The sequence below is a fragment of the Acinonyx jubatus genome, chromosome B4, assembly GCF_027475565.1.
Source record: "Acinonyx jubatus isolate Ajub_Pintada_27869175 chromosome B4, VMU_Ajub_asm_v1.0, whole genome shotgun sequence".
Taxonomy (NCBI): domain Eukaryota; kingdom Metazoa; phylum Chordata; class Mammalia; order Carnivora; family Felidae; genus Acinonyx; species Acinonyx jubatus.
The window spans coordinates 78,179,991-78,202,827 of record NC_069387.1 but is presented as its reverse complement, the minus strand read 5'-3'; the positions used below and the strand labels follow the sequence as shown (position 1 = coordinate 78,202,827).

General features: G+C 49.7%; 3 protein-coding genes across 9 annotated transcripts in view; 2 read left to right on the top strand and 1 right to left on the bottom strand.

Moving 5' to 3' along the window:
• LOC106983090 (cyclic AMP-dependent transcription factor ATF-7) overlaps positions 1 to 12,050 on the top strand; it is an 84,329-nt gene extending 72,279 nt beyond the window's left edge. For 3 of the 4 annotated variants that reach the window (XM_027036285.2, XM_053226299.1, XM_027036288.2), the window contains 3 exons: positions 1,310 to 1,507; positions 2,759 to 2,867; positions 6,475 to 11,652. In XM_027036285.2, the coding sequence (XP_026892086.1) occupies positions 1,310 to 1,507; positions 2,759 to 2,867; positions 6,475 to 6,692 (525 nt within the window). In that variant the 3' untranslated portion in view covers positions 6,693 to 11,652. Of the gene's footprint in view, positions 1 to 1,309; positions 1,508 to 2,758; positions 2,868 to 6,474; positions 11,653 to 11,767 lie in introns of those variants that run through there. The other variant, XM_027036282.2, reaches the window with a different exon arrangement.
• Positions 1 to 17,363, top strand: part of NPFF (neuropeptide FF-amide peptide precursor) — a 131,842-nt gene extending 114,479 nt beyond the window's left edge. Inside the window, exons 2-4 of one of the 2 annotated variants that reach the window (XM_053226317.1) lie at positions 12,175 to 16,696; positions 16,897 to 17,018; positions 17,132 to 17,363. In XM_053226317.1, the coding sequence (XP_053082292.1) occupies positions 16,370 to 16,696; positions 16,897 to 17,018; positions 17,132 to 17,249 (567 nt within the window). In that variant the 5' untranslated portion in view covers positions 12,175 to 16,369 and the 3' untranslated portion in view covers positions 17,250 to 17,363. Of the gene's footprint in view, positions 1 to 12,173; positions 16,697 to 16,896; positions 17,019 to 17,131 lie in introns of those variants that run through there. The other variant, XM_027036287.2, reaches the window with a different exon arrangement.
• A 265-nt stretch (positions 17,364 to 17,628) lies between these two features.
• TARBP2 (TARBP2 subunit of RISC loading complex) lies at positions 17,629 to 22,775 on the bottom strand. 3 transcript variants are annotated; one of them, XM_027036315.2, is made up of 9 exons: positions 22,573 to 22,775; positions 21,849 to 22,018; positions 20,935 to 21,037; positions 20,260 to 20,355; positions 19,604 to 19,676; positions 19,274 to 19,391; positions 18,838 to 18,965; positions 18,223 to 18,424; positions 17,629 to 18,063 (listed from the first exon to the last, which is right to left on the bottom strand). In XM_027036315.2, exons 1-9 carry the CDS (start codon positions 22,623 to 22,625, stop codon positions 17,906 to 17,908), a joined length of 1,101 nt encoding a protein of 366 aa, XP_026892116.1. In that variant the 5' UTR covers positions 22,626 to 22,775; the 3' UTR covers positions 17,629 to 17,905. The 3 variants fall into 3 exon arrangements, with proteins under 3 accessions (XP_026892116.1, XP_026892117.1, XP_014936739.2); XM_027036316.2 differs by lacking the exon at positions 22,573 to 22,775 and adding an exon at positions 22,324 to 22,482; XM_015081253.3 differs by lacking the exon at positions 20,935 to 21,037 and having other exon boundaries at positions 20,260 to 20,338.
• Positions 22,776 to 22,837: the final 62 nt, after the last annotated feature.

The following is a 22,837-nucleotide window of genomic DNA, read 5'->3' as shown; positions in this document are numbered from 1 at the left end:
CTCCTGGCACTCTTTCCCCTTCATTCCCTGCATGAGCTGCTGAGTTACTGTGAGAGAATAGGAGTCTGTCATTTCCTTTTCCCCATCCTCCTAGAGTGTCGGTCTTCACGTGTGCTCCACTGAGCTCAGGACAAAGAAGAATTGAAAATCTCAAGAGAATTAGTGTAAACTTATCTTAGTACAGTGAGAAGTGATGACCCAAGGCCTGTAGCTCATTAAATTGAGTTGTAAATTTCTCCTCCATTTTTTTCTTTTGGGAGATATAATATTAGTGTGAGTAAATAAAATTATCTCTTGATTATCTATATTAATGGGGAACATGATTTAGTAAGGCCTGAAGTGGAGTATAACATTTTTGGATTTTTTTTTTCTTTTTTTTTTTTTTTTTATAAGCTCATGCTTATTCTCATGCAACTGATGTAAGTTCTGGCATTTGGGAACTACTAATATAGATATTCTCTAATAGCAACAGGTCCAGGAAGAATTTATTTTTGGCATTGTTTTACATTATATAGTTTCTTTTATGCAGATGGCTGACCTTTCTACATTTTAATTTTGGCTGCTATTATAAAGTTGGTCTATCTTCTCTGAACACATATCAGCTAATAGAAAAGGAAGATGATCCGAAAGTACTTTAGTGACAGAGGACATCAGCGTAAAGTTTAAAGACAAGAGGCAGTCCTGTATGACCAATCTGTAAAGGGATTAAAGAACAGTTTTTTGTTTAAAAGCAAACAGAACAAACAAGGTGGGGAGGGTGATTGCTGAGGATGATTAATAACTGATTATAAGTAAGAAAACACTAATCCATTTCTCTGCATGATAACCAGTGTCTCGCTGGTAGTAAAATCTTTTCTCCTTTTCCGAAAGGTATCGCATTCAGTCGTTTGTATATATTGCTTGTCCAAATCAGTGATTCTCAAACGTTTTTATTGTACGGTCTCCCTAAAAGTTCCCCTGACACCCAGTCCCCATTATGATTTCCCTGCCTATAAGATTCCCTATTGTTAAGAAACAAAAAATGATGCTTGTTTCATCTTGGCTGTCTCAGAAATAATTAGTTTCCACCTGAGCTGTGGTTTGTCTAGGTATGGGGCTGAGAAGACTGGAAGGAAATGGGAGGCAGAGTGCAGAACTGCTGCAGAAGAGAAGCTCAGGGGCATGGCAGTGAGACTCAGTGCTGATTGCAGAGACTAGTGCATCCCTTTACCAGATCTTTACCAGAGCTTACTAACTTCCTGACATCAGGTCTACTTTGAAAAGAGTTGACATTCCCTTCAAGTAACTCCTCTTCCTTCCTGGGCACCAGGTCTCACCAGCCCAGCCCACTCCTAGCACCGGAGGGCGTCGGCGACGCACCGTGGATGAAGATCCTGATGAGCGGCGGCAGCGTTTTCTGGAACGCAACCGGGCTGCAGCCTCCCGCTGCCGTCAAAAACGGAAGCTCTGGGTGTCCTCCCTAGAGAAGAAGGCAGAGGAACTCACTTCTCAGAACATTCAGCTGAGTGTGAGTGGGTCCTGAATGATTATTGGGATTGATGAATCTGGGAAAGTGGGATTGAATCAGAAAAAAGTGAAACAGTATCATAAAAGATGATGATTCTTCAGATTAGGACAGATCCAGAAGATGTGCCAGGAAGTGCAGAAAGAAGCTCTTAACCATCAAAATTAAAGTACCTTCCCCAGGGACTAGAAAAGACATTTAACCACCTACTCCCAGACCTGCTGCTGGAGTCTGAATCAACCATAGACCCATTTGGATAAAGAGAATTGGATTAATTGCCCCAGGGTACTCTTTTAGGTCATCAGTAGAAACTGACTGGGGTTGTGGAACACCCAAAGGGAAATGTATTTGCCCCAGATAATGCAGCTTAATAAAAGAAAGAAAAAGCCACACAAGCACAAATAGAAAAATTATAATCCAGATATTTTCTTGAATATTACTATTCCTTCTTTTGATTACTTACTAATTAAAAGATTTCAATACAAAGGTAGTGTACAAATGTGTATGTGTATGTGTGTATATATATATATATATATATATATATATATATATATATATATAACATGTATACACACAGGCACGCACAAAGATACAGAACAAAACCAAAGTTCCTCTTCAGTATTATTTTTTCCTGTGGATAAGTTTGGTGTGCCCATACCAGACATTTATGTATTTCTAAGTATTTTTTCATTTATATTTTTTGTGGGGTGGTCAGGGAGGGACTGTGTGTTTGTCTTAACTTAAATGGGATAATGGTATCTCCTGGAGAACTGGCCATGTCTACAGAGGATCTACTTCATTTTTTTAAATAGCTGTATAGTAGTGTATTCTATAGTGTGGTTATATTATAAAGTATGGATATTTATAGTATCTCTAATTTTTTTTTGCCAGAACAGCAATGCTGGAGTAAACATTGCATGCTCTTGAGTAGGTAGTTTTGTTAAATAGATTCCTGGAAGTAGGCTTTCTTAGTCAAAGGACATATGCATTATTAATTTTGGCTTGATTATATCTATCCTAAATAGGAGTAATGTTTCTATTATAAATCCCTACTTTTCACTGTAAGCAGCTCCTGCTGTTGAATTCATGACTGTACTGGCACTGAGCTGTCTGAAGCCTTGCTGAATCAGGAGTCTCCCAGACTCAGGGGAGAAAATCCAGGCAGCATTCTGTCCTTACTGTGGGGACAGCTGCTGGGGGCTCAAGGGTAGAGGATGAATTTTCTTGATACCTTTATCTTCCCTCCCTCTTTAGAATGAAGTCACGTTACTACGCAATGAGGTGGCTCAGTTGAAACAGCTACTGTTAGCTCATAAAGACTGCCCAGTCACTGCACTACAGAAAAAGACCCAAGGCTATTTAGGTGAGTGACTCACAACCAAAGCAAGGTTGGTCAATCAGTAAACTGCATGTGCTGCGTATCTGAACTGTTTATAATTTTGTAAACCCATTCTGAATGTTCTGGGGGATCCAGACTAATAAGTGAACAAACAGCCTTTCTGGAACAGCCAGTCCTACAAAATAACTTTTTTCTGAACCATATAGAGTTATCACAGTTGGAGATAAAGGGTAGCACTATTGATTGGGTGCCTACTTTGTGTTAGGCACTCTACCATCTGCCCAGTTTTCTCATGAAATGGATCTTGCCCCCATTTATACATTAGAAGACCAAACTCAGAATAGTCATGTACCTGAAGTTACACAGTTGGGGAAGTGGCAGAGGCAAGATTCACATCTAGCTCTTTCTTATGTCAAAGACACTATCTGGGCCTCAAGAGAATATAAACAGCAGATGATGCATTGGCATTTGTTAAGCATTGTGATATGGGGGTATATTTTATCTTCCTAATGATGGGCTGATGGTGGTTTGAGTTTGTAACCTATGTGCACACATAAAACAGTGCTAGAAAGAGACGGTCATAGCATCGTGCTCAGGACAAGCGCAGTCCTGAGGTTAAAATTACTGTGAATACTTTGCTCATGGACAGTGAAAGCAAATAAATCTCCTTTGCAAATTTAACAAATTCATAGAAATTTTGGCTGTCAGCTTTTGATATGTTGAATTATTTTTCCACTAACTGTCTTTATTATTTCAGAGATGTGTTCCCATAGAAAAAGAGTAACCACATCACTCATTTTAAGCATCTCTATTTAAATTTTAATTTTAATATGTACTTCAGGATACACTCATTCATTAAGCAGATCCTGATTGAGCCTCTTCTGTGCCAGGCACTGTTTTATATGCTGAGGATATAATAGGAAACCAAATATTAGATTAAAATCCCTACCCTTGAGGGGCTTATATTTTAGTAGGCGAGACAGACAACAAGCGAGATAAATAGGTACAATATATGGTATGTTAGGTAAGAATAAATGCTTGGAAGAAAAAATAAAACAGGAAGAGGAATATGAAATGTTGGCAGCAGGGTTGCAATTTTAGATGAGGTGGCTTTTGAATAAAGACACTTAAGGAAGTGAGGGAGGGGTGTCTGGGTGGCTCAGTCGGTTGAGTGTCCGACTTCGGCTGAGGTCATGATCTCGCAGTTGACGAGTTTGAGCCCCGCATCGGACTCTGTGCTGACAGCTCAGAGGCTGGAGCCTGCTTTAGATTCTGTCGTCCTGTCTCTCTGCCCCTCCCCCACTCACACTCTCTCTCTCTCAAAAATAAATAAACATTTAAAAAATTTATATAAAAAAAAAGGAAGTGAGGGAGCTGGCTATGCATTTGATTTGTATAAGGGCAAAAAGTACTGCCAATAGGAGGGATCGCAGTTGCAAAGACCCAAAGTAGGAGCATCAGGAAGGCCAGTGTGGCTAGATTGGAGAGAGTGGGGGGTGGAGAGTAGTTGGAGATGAAGTAGGGGAGCTAATGGGAACAGTTCTGCATAGAGCCTCCTTGGTCGTAGTGAGGACCTCAGCCTTTACTCTCTGTTGGGGACCATCCGAGGGTTTTTAGAAGAGGCGTGACATGACTGATCCGATCTGTTTGAACAGGATCACTCTGTTGGAGTGTGCAGGAGCGCACGGGCAGGAGCGGGCAGTCCATTTAGGAGGCTGTTGCAGTCCTATGAGCAAGAGGTGACCGAGCCTTGGACCAGGACGGTGGTAGCGAAAGTGGGGAGAAGAGGGTGAACTCAGGGTGTGTTCTGGAGTTAGAGCGACAGAGTTTGATAATGGGCCAGATGGAGTGGTGTATTTGTGAAAAGAATCAAAAATTGCACCAAAAGTTTTGGCCTGGGCAGCTGCCAGAATGGAGCTGCCATGAATTGGAAGTAGAGGGAAGTATAGAAAGAAATGGATTAGGAGCATATCTGGAGCTCAGATTTGGACAAGCTGAGCTTAAGAAGCTGACTAGGCTTGCGGATGGAGGTGTCAAGTGGAAGCTGGTTATGTGGTCCTGCAGTTCAGAGGAAAGGCTGAAGATATAACTTGGGGAGTCAGCAGCATGTAGTTAGCTTTTAAAGCCACAAAACCGGATGAAATGTTCCTGTTACCAAAAGAGCACAGACAGAGAGAGAAAAGTAGTTGCAGGACCGAGCCCTGGGGACTTCCAACATTTAGAGGTCAGAGAAAGGAGAAGAAACCCACAGATGAAGCAGAATGAGCCACCAACAAGGTGGGAGGAAAATGAGCTGAGTAGTGGGTGTGGTGTTCTGGAAACCATAGTAAGAAAATGGTTCAACAAGTTCATTGATCAACTATTTCAGATCCTCTTTGATGGGGTAAGGAAGGCAAGGACTGAGTATTCATCAGTATGAAAAATATATATATACAGTAAGTTTTCTACTCAATCCTTGCAAGAACTTTTAAGAGGTAGTTGAGCCATTAAACTACTTATTTCCAAAGCTGTATTTAGTTCCTGCTGTGTGGTGTAGACACCGTGGTAGGTATTTAACAAAGGATAAATGACACACTGTCTCCGCCTCTGAGAAACTCAGAGTTATGAGGAGATAAACATGTCAACATGTGAATAAGGTAAGTGCAGCTAACCGAGTCACATGGCCGCTAGAGTGGGAGCTTCCTGAGGACAGGCCTCCTGGTTTATTCATTATATACCCCAGTGCTGGCACACAGGATGCTTGATAAAAATGATGAATCGATGGAATAGATGAATGTGCGCTCTGAAAGCCCAAGCGACGAAATAGTTAATTTCATGAGTGCAACAAAGAAGGCTCCACAGAGGGGGTTATATTTGAATCCTGAAAGAAGACTCAGACAATGAAAAATACAACCAACTCTTACTAGTTTGCCCATATTTATTGCATACATCTCTGTTTAAGCAGCCGTAGAGGTTATGTGACGTTTAGTAAAACTCGACTGAAGAACAACATGGAGTCACCTCTGTGTGCAGCTCAGCTCTGTGTTTATCGTCACTTTAGGTGACGTGGCATAGCTCATAATACGTGTTTGAAGTCATTAATGCCTAGCTAATTGATAGTCAGGAGGGTCCAACAGGCCTCTTTGTAGTTTGTTGTATTAACTGAACCTTGGCCCAGGACTGGTCATAACGTCATCTGAGTGCAGCTTGATATTTATCAGGCTCACCTGTGGTGCAACTGGTTACTAAAGGAACATAAAAAATAATGGAACAATTAAATTCTTGTGGGAATTAATCAGGATAGCTAAAACAAGCGATCTATTTTAAAGCACCTTTAAAGACATGGATAAAGGAAGAGTGTTCCAATAGGGGTAACCTAGAAGCCAGATGGTGTAATTAACATGTTGAGGTGTCTGCTTAACTAGGATAGGTAGATTAATGTGGGCCTAGTTCTTGCTGCCCATCTCACAACTTCCCATTTCCTAGCCCCTCCATGGCTTAGAAGCCAAGATTCTGGGAAGCTTCCTCCCGAAATGATGGGCTTCCTTTTCTTTTGGGCTCCTTTAGAACTGTGGCACAAGGTAGTCCTGCTTGTTTGTCCATGTTGTTTTCTAACCACTTGCTCTCTGCTCTTTGCCTTCCTCCCTGGCAGAAAGCCCCAAGGAAAGCTCAGAGCCCACGGGTTCTCCAGCCCCTGTGATTCAACACAGCTCAGCAACAGCCCCCAGCAATGGCCTCAGTGTTCGCTCTGCAGCTGAAGCTGTGGCCACCTCGGTTCTCACTCAGATGGCCAGCCAAAGGACAGAACTGAGCATGCCGATACAGTCGCATGTGATCATGACCCCACAGTCCCAGTCTGCGGGCAGATGATGCCTCCCCTGGTGGAGAGGTCCCTAGCCAGAGCTCGCCCACCCGAGAGCCAAGAGAGATGTCATCTTATCCCCTCCATCTGCCTTGGACGTGGCGGTATGAGGGAAAGATTGTGTGTTGTGAGTAACGGACAGATGTGGGGCTTTTCTCTTCAGCCACATGGTCGTGTACATTGACACCTGTACTAGGAGCCTCCCAGCCCCAGAGCCACATAGATCATCCCCTAAGGGGGCAGTTTCTGATGTACCTACAGCCAAAGGCCTTTCCAGATGGTCCGAACAATCACCCCAGCCTGTGCATGTGTACCTGTCTCTTAACACTAACCCTTGGCACTTCTAGGTTTTGGGTTTCTCAGTTGCCTCTCTTCCCATGAAGCCATGGCTTCCTGTTCCTTAGCAGCATGCCACCTCCTGCTAGGTAGAGGGAGGCTAGTGTTGATGGCAGGTCACCCGCTGGCCCGCCTCAGCTACCCCATAGGCTCAGGACTTTGTCTCCCATTAGCTGCTTATTTTATCCCCTTTTCCCCTTCCTGAAGTCTAGTTAAAACATTCACTTATGGTGAATGTAGTTACCTTTGATACATGAATTAGCAGTATTTTCCAGCTCTTCCATAAACTTTAGTCCTTCTCCCTACCTGCCACCAAAAAAAAAAACAACAAAAACAAAAAAACACTCAAAAACAAAAACAAAGCAAAAAGAAACAAACCCCAAGAATTCTAATCCTTTTTCAACTATTTCTAGAGCTATTTGGGTACCTCATTTTTTGTGTCTTGAGTTTTCCCGGTCTCCTGGTGGGGCCTTTTCCACCTCCCACTAAGCCTTGGCAAGATCATCTTGTGTGGCCTTATTAGCTCTTGCTTGTTAGTGAAAAGGGAAAGTGCCCCGAGTGTGACTAGCTGATTCCCTGCCTCCCCAGTCCACCCTCCTGCAGTTATCATTAGGGCAGGCAGGAACAGTATAGTTTTAAAGTTCATTCTATCAGGTTACTAAATTGAGTCTTTATGTTTTACAAGAGTTTACTGGCCAAAGCACACATATTCCATTTGGTCGTCTGTCCGCTCCTGTATCTCCCTCTTTGTCCCCGTCTGTGTCCTGCCTCTGTCTCGCTTCTTCCGATGCAGCCTCCTGGAACTAGATGCCCCCTAGATGCAATGCATCCCCAAAGGCCCAGCCCCAGGACTCTGAGACATCAGAGCCAGGGTCCTGAGTGGGTTTTCTCGAGGGTCAGGTAACATGGGGAGAGGCAAGAGAGAGAAGGTGCAGTACTGATCTCAGCAGAACAGCCCTGCTTGGGGAAGGTCTGGCCTGCCCGGGGAAATTGGTGACTATTGCTCTCAGCCATTCTTACTTTGAGGCGTTAGGTTGCAGGGGGAGAAATTCATCCCTCTTGTCCCTCTTTCTTCCCCATTAAGACTTCTGATCTTCCTTTGGCTCTGAACTATGCAATTTCTACCAGGGCCACAGGAAGTGATCCAAAGCCAGAGGCCTGTGGATAGATAGGTCAGCTTTAATAGCCTGTCAGTATGAATCCCTTCCAATTGTCCCAGAGCCACCTTCTGCCATCTGCCCAAGCCAAGAATGCCCTTTTCTCCCTCTCTCCTACCTCCATCTTAAACATACGTGCAAAATAACTGCCAGCTTCCTTCCTTAGTTTGTTTCCCAGAATTGGCTGTCATGGGGGAATGAGGAAATCCAAGCTACGAGATTCCCGTCTTCCCAGAGTGCTGTACTGGTGAGCCAGTCAGGTGACTTGTTCTGCTGCGTTTGTTTTTCCTTTCCCCTCTTGCTTTTCAGAACCAGTGCTGAACACGACACACCTGGTAAAGAGAAGGAAGAGAAAACACAGTTTTCTCATCCTCTACCACCCGGGACCCAACAGGAACAGCCCCCGAGGTGACTCAGACTAGCAAATGGCCTGGCAGATGGTCGGGATACAAGTCCCCACCTCCAGGGACTGCACTTGCCTTCCACAGTTCACAGCCGTAACTTGTACTCAGGACTTTTCCTTTTGATGGCTGCTCCCTGGGACTTTCTTCTGCTTTAGTTGTGTTTCATTTTTTATCATCTTGATTTCCCACCAGCAGCCTTGCCCTAAAGCTTGAGTGAGTTTATGGCTCCTAAGGAGCCTTCACAAGACCCTGGACTATTTTTCTTCCCCCTTCATTCTAGTGTTTTTCAAGTTAAGAATCCGTTTGTCACTGCATACGTGCCCTGCCTCACTGTTTGGCTGTGGAGGAAGTTTGAGTCGTACCCGTCTGTCCCCATGTAGGACAGCTAGTTTATTTAGAGGGTCTCTTAGTCCCCATGTCTCCTTCCCTCGAGCCCTTACCTCATTGTCATCGGTGGGAAGTTCTTATTGGGGCCTAAATGAGGGGATTGCCAGAACCTTACTGGTGAAGCAGTAGGAAGGGACAGGACAGAACCCTCCAGATAGCTCTTTAGCTGGTCCTTGGCCTCACTGAGAAAGCAGGGCAGTTGGTTATCCTGAGACTCTCTCATAGTTAAGGGGAATGTCACTGATACTCACTTGTTATTGCTGCCAGCCGTGTGGCCACTCTCCCTTGGCCTTTGCTTTCCAGACTCATCTGGACCAGAACCAAGCGTCATGGAGGGCGTCACTTCTCCCTTCTTAATGACCGTGGCCTTTCTAGGGGCCCAAGGGAGGATACTTTGTGAGAGGAGCTGAGAGTGTGGATGCCTTGGGACTCTAAGCAAACACAAGATTCAGGCCTCCCACCTCATTCCGGAGACACAGCTGATAGATAACCAAGGCCATAGAGAAAGGTACCAGACCAGGTCTTCAGGTCTGCAGACTTTTGCCCTATTCCTTTAAAAGAAGGCTTGCTCAGAGTTGCAAAGCCTGAGAAAACTTCCCTCACTGCTGGAGAGGGAAAAAGTAGGCCCTCCTTTACTTGCTCTTCCCCTGTTGGTTGTACACCCCAAATCTGGCTTCCTTCAAGCCTCCACTCCTCTCCATGGTCCTAAGCACTAGACCCTCTACTCTTGGTAGTGGTAAATAGGAGACGACCTAACCTCACTCACCTTGCTGCCTTCCCTACGCCTGTTCTGCCATTCTTAACTCTTTTCCTGATTCACTGCCCTCCAGCACTACCCATCCTGGTTGACGGGGTACTTAACCATAACCATGCCCTGTCTACAGCCTGAACCACCAAGCAGACACCAAAATACTCCTCCTCTGGTTTCTAAGGCTCCCCTGCTCTACACTGAGAGGCTCCTTTAAAGGTGCTAGCCCTGCGACAGCCCCCTTCCCCTGAGAGTCCCCCCTTTCTTTCATGACTTCCTTGCCATCCCCAAATCATTATTTTTCATTAATATTGTACATTGTATACACAGGAAGGAAATGTATTCTTTTTTTTTTTTTAATTTCATAACCAGTCCGTTTAGAATCCAGTCCTTCTAGTTATATCACATATGCCTTTGTTGATAATGCTCTTTCCGCTTTCTTTAGACTTTTGTTTGACAGGGGTGGAGGGGGGAATGGGACAGGTGAGGACCCCAAGGCAGATTAGAGGATTCCCCATCCTGCTTCAGCCCCCCACAACTTTAATCATCCCCCTCACTGTATAAACCTGATTTCTCTCTGTGTTCGCATACATGCATGTACACACAGACATAAATCCCCACCCACTCACCTCAGAGTGGTGACCCAGCAGGAATGAGCGTTAAGTGGCTACTGGCCACTATTCCCACCCCATTACCAGTTCATCTGTCTCTCCTTGGGGTAAAGTCCTACCCCCAGAATGAGAAAAGGCTGGGGAGAATAAGGCAGGCTAAGGCAGCTGTGTCCTTTGTAGATGCAGGTTTGTATTGCAGCTGCTAGGGTTTATTTTATTTTTTTAATGGGGGGCTGGTAGCACAGAGCTATCATCAACATTAGCTACTGGTGGGTGATGTTTTAGCTGTAAGAAATGGCTATGAGCACTAGTTTCATTGACCTTCCCTTAGGGCGGTGGTTCTCAGGATGTGGTCCAGGCTCAGTAGCAGCAGCAGCACCAGTATCTGGGAGCTTGTTAGAAATGCACATTCGGGCCCCACCACAGACCTATTGAATGGGAAACTGAACTGGGCTGGGCTCTAACAAGCACTCCACGTGATTCTAACGCACACTAAAGTGTGAGAACCATTGCCTTAGGGGCAAGCTGGAAAATCCTTGTAGGGTGTCAGGGATATTTTAAGTACCATCCTCTGCCTTAGCACTAACACATATTTCCACTTCCTCCAGTACCTCCCTCCACCCCCATTAAAACAACAACCACGTCATTCATCTCAAAATCTAGGTTTGAGTTCCTTCTACTTCTTCCTAAAACCTGTCCTGCCTTGGTCTGGACAGGAATTGTCGCATATTCCCTTGCAAACTGGTCACTCCACAGTCTTTGTTACGGGAAGGATGGGCTGGAGCTCTAGCTGTCCTGTAACACACACACACACACACACACACACACACACCCCTTTCCAGCAGGGAGATGAGCCTCCAGCCCCAACCGTGGAGGCTGTAGCCTCCTGACATAGTGTCTGTTGAAAGAAAGTGGTGTGTATCTATGGTTATATCTCTGTTCATCTGTGTACCTTTGACACGTAGCAGCCCCTCTCCGTCCCGTCAAGGAGCTCGACTCTGGGTCTGGGTCTCCCCAGTCCCCAGTGGCGGACTTTGACAGGTGGGAGGATGCAGTGCTACGGGCTGTTCTGTTACAAAACCGTCTTCTCCCTTTCCCTGCCACCCGACTCGGCATGATCCCTGTGAGCAGGCTCTCACGATCTCCCAGGACGGGGCTGAGACAGAGGCTTCGCTCTGTTCTCCCTAACCGTGCCTTCTTCCATCCCCCGCCCCTTACCACCCAGCAGTTCTCCCCCCAGCCATGCCTTCTCCTGCTCCCCCTTGCCCTGACATATATTGTGCCTTATTTATGCTGCAAATATAACATTAAACTATCGAAGAGAACCACTGTTATGTCTAATGCTTCGGTACTCTGATCTACAAGTCTCATTGGCCACTATTCTCTGGGAACTCCTTGGGCTTTCATGTCTGTGCTTTTCCTCACTCTCCCGTCTTTTAGGACAGAAGGAGCAGGGATTCTTATCCCTCCTTTTGATGCAGGGAAGACACAGCCTAGAGAAGGTAGGTGGTTTATATCAATTACATAAAGACAAAAGAAGGCGTAGAGACAGGGGCTCACATCTGTGCACTGCCACGGGCACAAGGGCCTCCACATTATGGGAGCCTTCGCTGTAGAACTTGTGTGCTTTATGTGGATGGGGAATGGTCGGGTGTCTGAAGGCAAGTGGCCTCTTATCTTTCAGTGTTTTTCCCCACCTTCCTCCCAACAATAAAAAACAAAAGCAAGCCCTACTCTCAGAAAGTTTCCAGCATGACTAGGGGAGTGCACACACAAACACACACACAGGAGTTAAAGATGTGGGGAAGAGGTCGATCTGGAAGTGAGGGGTGGAGCTTATTTAAAAGCAGGTAAGAGTTCACAAGAAAAACAGATAATGGCCAGGAACTGGCAAGGGGCAGGGCAGTCACTAGTAATTGCTCATGTTTATGTACCCTTAGATAATTAGCACAAATGAGGAAGAGGGAGCCAGGCTACAGAACTTGACCAGGAGATAGCAGGTGCCTCTGAGGGCTTCCAGGTAGAAGAGAAGTGACTTACAAGCTGTTTGTGGTTGGTGTTTGGTATAACTGATGCAAGTAGGAAGCCTGAGTCTCTGCAGGAGAGTGGGAAAGGCAGTGGTGGTCTTCACTGTGTTGTGCTCGGGAGCGCATGGGTTTCCAGAGAAGGTGAGAAAATAAGTTGCTGAAATCCAAATACCAAAGCTGCCAAGATCGTGAGGCTTTGGAAGACCTGGGACTGAAGGGAGGGCACTTTCCCAAGTTGGGAGAATTAACCCATCCCAGCTGCAGGCGTATCTTGTTCTGTTGCACTTTGCAGAGGGTGGGGATTTTTTGTTTTGTTTTTTACAAATTGAAGGTACAGGATCCCAGTGGAGGAAGTACGTGCAGATGTGGGGGAGATAGTAGCAGAGAACTAGACTTAGAAGTGGAACCTGAAGATGGGACTGCATTGGTGTAACCCCATGATCCAAGCTGAACAGAGGAGCTGCTGCTTACAGAGGAGCACAGAAAGTGGTTTCTTGAGACAGATTCTCCTGGTGAAGGCGCTGTCAAGACTAGGAATGACAAAGGATTTAGAATATTACAGGGCGGATCTCTGTAGCACGGCCAGTTAGCTCGTCCGGCTGTTAACCCAAAGGTTGACGGTTTGAGCCTACCCAAGGATGTGATATTTGTGGTAGGATGTTACAGGGGTGTCTGGCTGGAGTACCGGTTGGTGGAGCAGGTGACTCTTGATCTCGGGATTATGAGTTCGAGCTCCATGTTGGGTGTAAAGATTACTTAAAATTAAAATCTTCAAAAAAAAAAAAAGATTATGAGAATATTACGGAAACATAGTTGATAAAGCAGTGGTTGAATTTGAGAGGTTTGACTCTAATTTTTAAAATTCTGTGGGTAAAGTGCTATCAAAGAGCATCACACACTACTGAGAAATCATTCATGGAAGGAAGAGCTAATCGATGCGGCAAACTTCATTGTCTTATTTTAAGAAATTGCCATGCCACAGCCACCCCCACCCTTTAGCAGTCACCAACCTGATCAGTCAGCAGTGATCACCATCAAGGCCAGGTCCTGTACCAGCAAAAAGATTACAGCTTGCAGGGGGCCTAGCTGGCTCAGTAGGTGCAGCACTGGCTCTTGATCTCAGGGTCCCTGAGTCTCAGGACTCAGGGTCCTGAGTTCAAGCCCCACGTTGGGTGTAGAGCTTACTTAAGGAAAAAAAAAATTACCATTCGCTAAAAAGCTCAGATGATTGTTAGCATTTTTTTAGCAATATCTTAACTTTGTTTTAAGTTTTACTTATTTATTTTAAGAGAGAATCCCAAGTAGGCTCCACGCTGTCAGCACAGAGCCGGAGACAGAGCTAGATCTCATGAACTCTGAGATCATGACCTGAGCTGAAATCAAGAGTCAGATGCTTGACCAACTGAGCCACACTGGTGCCCCAGGAATATTTTAAATTTAAGGTATGGACATGATTTTTTTAGACATTTGCACACTTAATAGACGATAGCATAGTGTAAACATAACTTTTACGGGCACTGGGAAACAAAAATTCATTTGATTTGCCTCATTGCGATACTTTATTGCAGTGGTCTGGATCTGAACCAGCAATATGTCTGTTCGTACCAAAGAAGATAGCTATCTCCATCCTGGACATAGGAAGTTAGCTAGACCTGACCTTTTCTGAATTGAGCCTCAGCTCAGATCCACTTGTAATTGATGATCAGAGACACTAGGAGAATCAGGGTAGCAAACACTTACTGGCTGCTCTGTGCTGGGTGTAACACTAGATGCATTGCATTCATTAAGTCATTTTCTGTTCACAACAACCCCTTGGTAATGCCTCATTTAAGATGAACTGAGGTTTAGGTTGACATTTGCTCAAGGCCCACGGTGACGTGCACGTGCTGGCATTACAATGGCTCTGTCTGACCCCAGAGCCACTCTGCAGTGGTTCACACACCCTCACAACGCTGCCCCTCTGGACTTCTGTTAGGTAAGAACAGACAGAGGCCTTGATGTGGTATAGGATCCATTTCCCACAGAAAAACCACCTGCTCGTGGACTGGATACTCCTCCCTTCTAAGAAGCGGTGACATTCCAAGATGTGATGATGATGAGTGTCAGGTTCTGTGCTTGGGACCAACTGTGAGACTAAGCTTACAGAGGGAGGCCGCATTAATAGAAACCTAGTATCTCGAACATGCAGATCAAAACCTGCTCTATTCTACCTATCCAAAGTTATAGATTGGTTGCTAGATGGCTTGCTAAAAGAGGGAGGTCCCCTTAACAAAAAATAGAGTGGAAGAATCAAATACGTGAAAGGCTTGCACACATGGAAGATGTGCAACAGTATGTGACTTAGTGGGGCACACTGAGACCCCTGGTGGAGGCCACAGGAGACGGAAGCCAGCATGGCACATGGATAAGTCTGCCCCACCACTGTCTCAGGAGATGGAAAATTCACTGGGACTCTACAAGGATCACCACTGCTAACGTTTCGAGGACACTTGCTCTGTGCCAGATCCTGTGCCAAATGGATTACAAAAAGTATCTCAAATAATGCTCACCCTGGAAAGTACTTTCTTTTATTTCTTAAAAATTTTTAATTTTTTTTTCAATATTTATTTTGAGAGAGAGAAAGAGAAAGCACGAGCTGGGGAGGGGCAGAGAGAGAGGGAGACACAGAATCCAAAACAGGCTCCAGGCTGTGAGCTGTCCGCACAGAGCCCAATGTGGGGCTTGAACTCACAAACTGAGATCATGACCTGAGCCAAAGTCAGATGTTCAACCGACTGAGCCACCCAGGTGCCCCATTTTTTTTTAATGTTTATTTATTTTTGAGAGAAAGAGTGAGTGGGGGAGGGGCAGAGAGAGAGAGACACAGACTCCGAAGCAGGCCCCAGGCTCCGAGCTGTCAGCACAAAGCCCGACGTGGGACTTGAACTCATGGACCACGAGATCATAACCTGAGCCAAAGTCAGACGCTTAACCAACTCAACCACCCAGGCACCCTTCAAAAGTAGTTCCTTTTAACGTTGCCATGTTTTTCGGTGAGGAGACTGTGGGTTTTGAGAGATGGCTTGCCCAAGACTGATCCACAGACTCTTTACTTCATGGCACCTCTCCAGCACAGGCTAGAGAGCCACACGGGGCGGGGACAGGGGGAGTTGAGGAAGGGATTCTAGGATCAGAAGGGAAACTCTATCAGATGACTTTGAAGGACCCCCTTCCTGAGAGCAACTGATTTTTTCCTAAGGCAGAATTCCTGTCACCTGCTCCAACAGGTCAGAGCCAGGCAGAGGCTGGGGTGACTAGTAGGAGGTGAACAGAGCCATATTCCAACCCCAGTTTCCTGCCCCTGCCTTTCTGTGACTCCTTAGAATCAGGCTTAGGAACCTCCATCTCCCCCTCCCCCCCTCCCCCCCCCAACCACCACCCTTCAAAGAGCAGAAAAAGGAAATGAGCAGACTTGACAGTGCGGAGCTGTGGCCACAGGGTGGCAGCAGTGCCTCACTGCAGAGGATGGCTCCAGAAGCCCAGGTGAGGTGGGTCCTAAGCAGCGCTCTCTAGTGTGAAGACAGGATCAGTCTACAGAGATTTGAAGCAATCCCCACTGTGTGGGCTCTGAAACCTTGTAGTCTCCTTCTGTATCCCACTTTTCTGTCCACAAGCAAATCTCAGAATAGTGATCCCATTTTCAACCCTCCCAAGAGCCATGTAGGCAAGGGTGTGAATGGTCTGGATGACCCCAGCTGCAGCCACAGTCACGGCAAGGATCAGGCTCCTGAATTAGTCATTCTGGCTAATTCTAACCCTGGCTCTTAGTTCCTCCCTCTGTCCCGGGACATAATGCCTAGCCCTTCTTTAGAAGACTTCCTCTATGCTTTTATTCTCTAAGGAAGGAAAGAGGAGGTGATCAATTGGCGCTCTCCAACCTATTGAGAAATCGGGGGTTCTTGAAGGCCCCCCAGGGCCTGGCTCTGACAACACATCTGCAATTAATGATGCTTCTTGAGCTCTGGAGACAGGATTTATGCATCTAATAAAGTCTCTAACTCCAGGCTTAGGGGTTGGGGGCCGGAGGCTGGGAGCAGGAAGTCCCGGGGGTGCCATGGGAGGGGGTCCCAGGCGGCTCCTAATGGAGCCGTGCGTTTCCATTGCCTGCTCTAGATCCCCCCTCAGGCTGCTGTGGGGTGGGGGCCGGAGCACAGCAGGTATAAGAGGCGGGTATAGCCGCAGGAGGGCAGATGGCAGGATGGATTCCAGGCGGGCAGCGGTGCTGCTGCTGGTGCTGCTGCTAACAGACTGGGGCTGTGCTGAAGGACCAGGGGGCCAAGACGAAGGACGGCAGACCTTCGTGGTAAGTTACCACCCCCTCTCCATGTCACCATTTTTCTGTCTCAGCGGGAGGCTTGAGCTCCAAGTTCAGATACTCGGGCTGCCAGTGTCTTCACTGGGTCCTCATATCTGAGGAAATGGCTCCTCAGCTTCCCTTTGCCTGGTGACCTAAACGTCCAAGGCCTTTGCCCATCTTCCTTCCCCGATGGCCCTGTACCACAGGAGGAAGACAGCAGGCCCTGCCCGCTGCAGGAGGCCCAGACCCCTGGGTCATTCCTGCACTCCCTGCTCCAGGCCATGCAGAGACCCGGCCGAAGCTCAGCCTTTCGGTTTCAGCCCCAGAGGTGAGTCTGAGAGGGACACTGGGCAAGGCAGGGGCCAGAGGGACAGGAAAGGGGCAGGGGGCGATCTGGGAGGGGCTGAAAGGACCTACAGCTGAGGATGGATCTCTTCTAAGGTTTGGCAGAAACACCCGGGGCTCCTGGAGCAGCGAGCAGTTGGGTCCCCGTGCCGGGGAGGAGCTCAGCGCCCCGTTCTGGAGCCTGGCTGCCCCTCAGCGCTTTGGGAAGAAGTGACACATCATCCCTTGATATGTTTGCGTGCAAGGCTCACAACTGAAAGTGCCGCATCTCCCTTACCCCCCCCCACTCCCCCCCGCACCCCGCAAATAAAGCTGTCCAGCTTCTGAATCCATGTGTCTGCCTGTATGAGACTTCAAAGGGCTGGGGGAGAGCCCTGGGACCAGAACCTCGGCCCCCTCCATCTCCACAAAACCCGAGCGCCGCAGGAGCACAGGCGGTGGGGCCCCCGGAGGTCACTGTACCTAGCCTCCTGCCACTAGAAAGGTAAGTGTGGGGACGTGTGGGGAACCAGGTGGGGAGGCACAACAGGGGAGGCAATTCTGGTGCTAACCTCCTTTGTCGTCAGTACCAGTCAGAGAAACCAGAGCAGACGTAAGAATCCAAGAGGCAGCGCGTTTATTCTGGGCTCTAGAGGAGAGCCCCCTGATTTCATTCCCACTCGTCACCACCAGTGACAGGAGGCCAGATCTTGAGCCAGCCAAGGCCCTGGGGTCCCTGGCTCCTGGCCCTGTGTCCTGAGCCTGCAGGCAGGCAGTCTGTGTCAGAGGTAGAGACGGCACCTCCAGGGGTACCAGAGCTGAGCAGACACATAGGCTGGGGGCAAGAAGGGCAGGGAGCAGGGGTGCACATCCGTGAGTCCGGCTGGGGCTTTATTTGCTGCCCGCCATGATCTTGAGGTACTGCAGGGCACGGCAGGCAGCCTCACCGCGGGCTGCCTCCCTGGTCGCTGCAGAGCCGTGACACACGGTAGCCGGCTGTGTGGACAGCTCCACCAGGCACTGGCAGAGCCCACTCAGGCTCAGTTCCTCTGGAGAGCAAAAGAGAGGAGGGAGGCGTGGTTGGGTGGGAAGGCAGAGCCGGGAGGGGTACATCCACATCACCATCATGCCCTCCCCCACCCCCGTCGGCCCATCTGTACTTGCTCTGCTTCAGTCCCCACCATCCCCGGCCTCCCCACTAGCCATACCAATATCCAGATAGCTGACATGGAAGGCCTGCTCCTCAGAGAGCTCACTGAGGACACTGCAGCAGGCAGGGCCCAGAGCACCTAAGGCGCCCAGGGAGCAGCTGCGGAGGGACAGGATCTTCTCTCCCACTGAATTTCGCAGAGAATCCCAGGTGCAGCCGGGGCCCCGGTTCCGAAGTCCATCCAGGCGGGAGCCCACACCCTGACAAGATGGGGACAGTGAGAAAGATGCAACCACGAGCTGAGGCCCAGGCACCGAACGTTCAATGCCAAGGAGGGAAAAGCCCACAGAATGAATGCTTCATCCAGCTTGCCTTCCCCGAGTTGGCCCCTCTAACTACTAGACTCTGGACCAGGGGTCCAGGCAGCCTTCCTCATGCCAGTAACAGCAGGCTGCAGGGCCCCTGCCCCGGGTCAGCTCCCCACAGCACTCACCAGGCAGGCCTGTAGCTGAGGCTGAGAGGGGGCCCAAGGAACTCTGGGTCTGGTAGGAAAATGGGGAGAAGCAGGCCTGGGACCTGAAGAGGCTCACTCCTGAGCGACAGGCCCATGTCCCCAGGGCCCTGCCTGGCATGGAGGATGGACCACAGTGCCTGGCCCGCACAAACCACTCACAATGGAGAAGTGATCGTCATCAGGCTCTGCCTCATTCCCATCCCGGGCATCCAGAGGCACCGTGTGCACTCGAAGCAGCATTTTGGCCGCCGCGTTACGCTTTGCCAGCTTTTTGGAAGTGCCACTGCCTGCGTGTGGGGAGAGGGTTGCTGGATTATGATCCCCAACAGACCCAGTGCTTTCCACCCAGCTCAAACTTGAAGGTTGAGGGTCCCCTCACAGATGTCAGTTGGAAAGAGGAGCTCTGGACCTGCCATGCACCTGAGAACCTGGTCAGCCAGAAGGGGAGCAAAGGGCAGAGTGCAAGGGAAAAGCCAGGAGGAAGGGAGCCGAGCCAGGGGCTCAGCCAGGACAGCGGGGCTTTGGCAGAGAGAGGCTAGGAGCTGCCTGCGGCCGGGGCTGGAGTAGCTGTAAGAACTCCCCTCCGCCCGGTTACCAATCTCAACGAAACGCTCCACTCGGCAGGTCATGGTAAACTCTTTGCGGTGGGCCGGCCCAGACTCTTGGGTCACCGTGTACTCAGGCAACCGCCAGCCTTTCTGCACCACCAGCTCCTTGGAAGGGAGAGACAAGGGTGTGCAAGGCTGAGTGAGAAAAGACTCGTCCTCTCCTTCCTCCCCTGGGAGCCTCAGGTTCCAGGTTAGAGGAGGAATAAAGGATGTGGGAAAAGCCCTCAGAACAGGGGAAGAGCCCCACATGACCGTCCCTCATGGCCCCAGGTTCAAGGGAAGACAGGCATGCGTGGGAAATGAGGATGGGGGCACACCTGCAGAGCGCCAACAGGATTGCACTCGGACTGCTGAGGGGAGACGGGGGGCTGCACCTCCATGGGGGGGCTCCTGAAGGAAAAAGGGTCCAGGCCAAAGCTGCTGGGGCTGTCCCTTTTGCGGCTCCCCATGAGTCCTAAGCCCTGCTTCGGCGTCCCCATGACCATTTCCCTACACCCCACCCGGCAGGCAGCTGTCTGTCCAAACATCCAGCCTGCTTCCTCCCCCTCCCACCCAAGTGAGGTCTCTTCCAGGGCCCAGGCCCACTGAGATTTTTCTGGAACAAAAGATCATCACCTTGCCGGGACAGTGGGAGAGGGGCTGTATATCCAGTCCCTGGAAGCACCTGATAGGACGCACACACAGGACCATCATGTGACCAACTCAGAAGCAAATGGGGCCTGCAAGACCCTCAGACATGGCCAAATATCATCCACGTGGCTATTTAAAAATCATAAATTCCCTCCTGTCCCAAGAGCTTACCAGCTGGTACGAATTCTTCAAATGCTGGTCCCCAACTATTCCATCCTGTTTACTCTCAGACTTGCTCCTGCCTGACCAGCCTGAATCCAAAGGCTGGGGGACCAAAAGCCAGGACCCCTTCCTTCCCACCCACCCTCCCGCCCCCTTCAGGCAGTCAGGAAACACAAGATACCTGGTTGGAACAGCAGATGGAACAGGAGTCGCAGCCACTGCAGCAGTAAAAACTGGAATGTCCTCAGGCAGTGAAGAGTCTAGGGGAGAAAAAGAACTTCCCGAGGGGAAGGGGGCCTTTGATTCACACCCATGTGTTGGGCGGGGGGGCGGGGGGGAGGGTAGAGGGTGGGGACCCAGGTCCTCCTGACCTGCCCATCCCCTAAGAAAACTTCTTCCACTTCAGCCAAAGACTCAGGGAAGCTTAACCACCAGCGATCCTTTGCTGCCAAACACTGGATCAAAAAGACTGAGAGAAGGGGAAGGAGGGTCTCTTCCTACTCAAGAAACACGGAGGCTACAAACTCCAATGAACGTGTGGAGGAAGGAGGGACAACGTGCTAGACAGAGGAGGCGTGCTGGGGAGTGGCCCCTCTAGCCTCGGCCTCCGCCCCGCACCCTCCCGAGCCTGGGCCCAAACCACAGCCACAGCCCTTTGACATTCCCCCCCAAGGATCCTTCACAGCAGCAGGAGCCCTGGAAGCATCCAGCTCGTCCAGAGGACACTCTCAGGGAGAGGCCCAGGTTGAGGCGGCTAAGTGTCACCAGGCCAGCCCTACTGGGCAGAGGAGGTGGCCGCACAGGGGCCTGCGTTCCTGGCAGGGCCTCTAGGAAGCCTTGGCTGTTCCTCCCTCACCTGCTGTCCTCCAGGGCCGGCTCCAGCATGCTCCCCCCTTTGAGGTGTTTGAGGGCCACCTCAGCTGCCTTGTGCTTGGCTGCCTTCTTGCTGGGGCCCTGACCTGGGAGAGGGGCGTGGGCAATACTGGACGTCACTGGGAGGACAGAAGAAAAACCAGCATCCCACAGCCTCTCTCCTCACAACTGGAGGGAGTCAACCAAGCCCCACTCACCAGGTGCCCCTGCCCAAGACTGGAAGCGTTACACTAGCTGCTGGAAGGAAGGGCTTTTATCTTCCCAGGAGCTCCCCAAATCAAGTCATGCCGGACATAAACTGCTCCTGAGTTCACACACCTTGGGGTGCGGATTCTTTCCCTGCCTTACTTTCCCCTGGGAAGCACTTTCTTTTCTCTCAATACAGATAGACGACTGCAAAGGTAGAAAGAGGGTAGGCTCTAGAGTCAAGGCCTGGCTCTGCCACTTACGAGGCATGGGACCTTGCACGAGTCGTTGCATCTCTCCGGGTCTCACTTTCCTCATATTCAACATGAGGATACTACCATCTAGGTCACTGGATTAGACTGGTTTAAGATTAACTGGGAATTTGGTCAAGCACCTGGAACAGAGACCAGTGCAGCCGACACATACTCCCCCAAATACTTCACTGAGACTTGGGTTTATCTCCCCCTTCTCCTCTAGGATGATGTCAATCTGCCAGAGCACTGTGGCCGTCCTGCTTGCTCCTCCAACTCTCCCAAGTCCTACCCACCTCCTCACAGACCCGTTTTCCCAATCCAGTCAGTGGCTTTTCCCCTGAAATCTCTCCTTCCCTCACTGGCCTCAGAGAAGACGACTGGGAAGAGACTCCAAGAAACAAAGCCAGTAGGGCCCTGTGAATGCACACCCCAGCCAGGCTGCCCAAGCCTTCCTCACCAGTGCAGCTGGTGTCGCCAACGGTGACCCGGAAGGTGAAATTAGGCTGGTGGGCTTGGCCCTCGGCTTTGAGAAGGTCGTACACGGGCGTCTTCCCTATTCTGGTCCCATACTCCTGCAGAAGGCTGATCGGGGTCTTGCCCGGGTTGGCTGCCAGCATTTGCTCTATACTGAGGGAGGCGGGAGGCACAGACCCTCATCACACCTCCAACTCTGCACCCACCTGGCCAAGCACTATCAAACCCAGGCACACCATGGGGGACATAGGGTCCAGGGGACCCCGGACAGTACAGCAAACACTAGCTGGATTCAATGTGGAGTAGAGATGCAGGCTGGGAAAGCAGGGTCCACTGCCCCCAGAGCAAGCGGGGAATGCACTGTTCCTGTCTCGGTTAGGGAAGAGGATCCTGTACCCCAGTGCAGGTCGCAAGTGCATGTCCCCTGACACAGTGCAGGCCAGGGACCCGGTACCCACCAAATGCACTGAAGGTCGGGGGCATTAAAGCCCAGTGCCCCAAGTGCAGTCTGGGAACCGGGCCAACCCAAACTATTTAGAGCAGGAGGCAGTGGCCACTGCCGGGATGCATGCCGGGAACCACGGCCCACTACCCCAGTGCTTGCCGGGAACAACCCTCAGGCCAGGTGCATGCTGGGGCCGCGCCGCTAACTCCTCCGCACCGCGCCACGCTTTTCGCCCGGCAGGGATCGGTACGAGGCGGCTCACCTGGGCAGCCCGCAGCCCGTGGTAGTGCCGGAGCCCTGCTCCTCTTCACTCATTCCCACCTCCGTCCCCGCGGGCGCCACCGTGACTGCAGCCTCCACGCGCCCCAATACACAGCCGACGAGCTAGGGCCGGGGCCAAGCCCCGAGTCGCGGCCGGTCGGGCCCGCCGCGGGGCATGCTGGGACATGGAGTCCCCCGCCCACCTGACTCCATCAGTCTCCATCGGGAGGGGAGCTATCCGACCCACAACTCTCCGCGTGGTTTGT

Bases quoted from the DNA above. Each gene is read 5' to 3' on its own strand.
- TARBP2 (XM_027036315.2), bottom strand. From the start codon at position 22,625: ATGAGTGAAGAGGAGCAGGGCTCCGGCACTACCACGGGCTGCGGGCTG. The intron at 20,356-20,934 runs GTGAGGGAGGAA...CCCCTCGGGAAG, and splicing joins CCGGCCCTGGAGGACAGCAG to TTCTTTTTCTCCCCTAGACT. The intron at 19,392-19,603 runs GTGTGCCCCCAT...CTCCCTTCCAAG, and splicing joins ATCCTGTTGGCGCTCTGCAG to GAGCTGGTGGTGCAGAAAGG.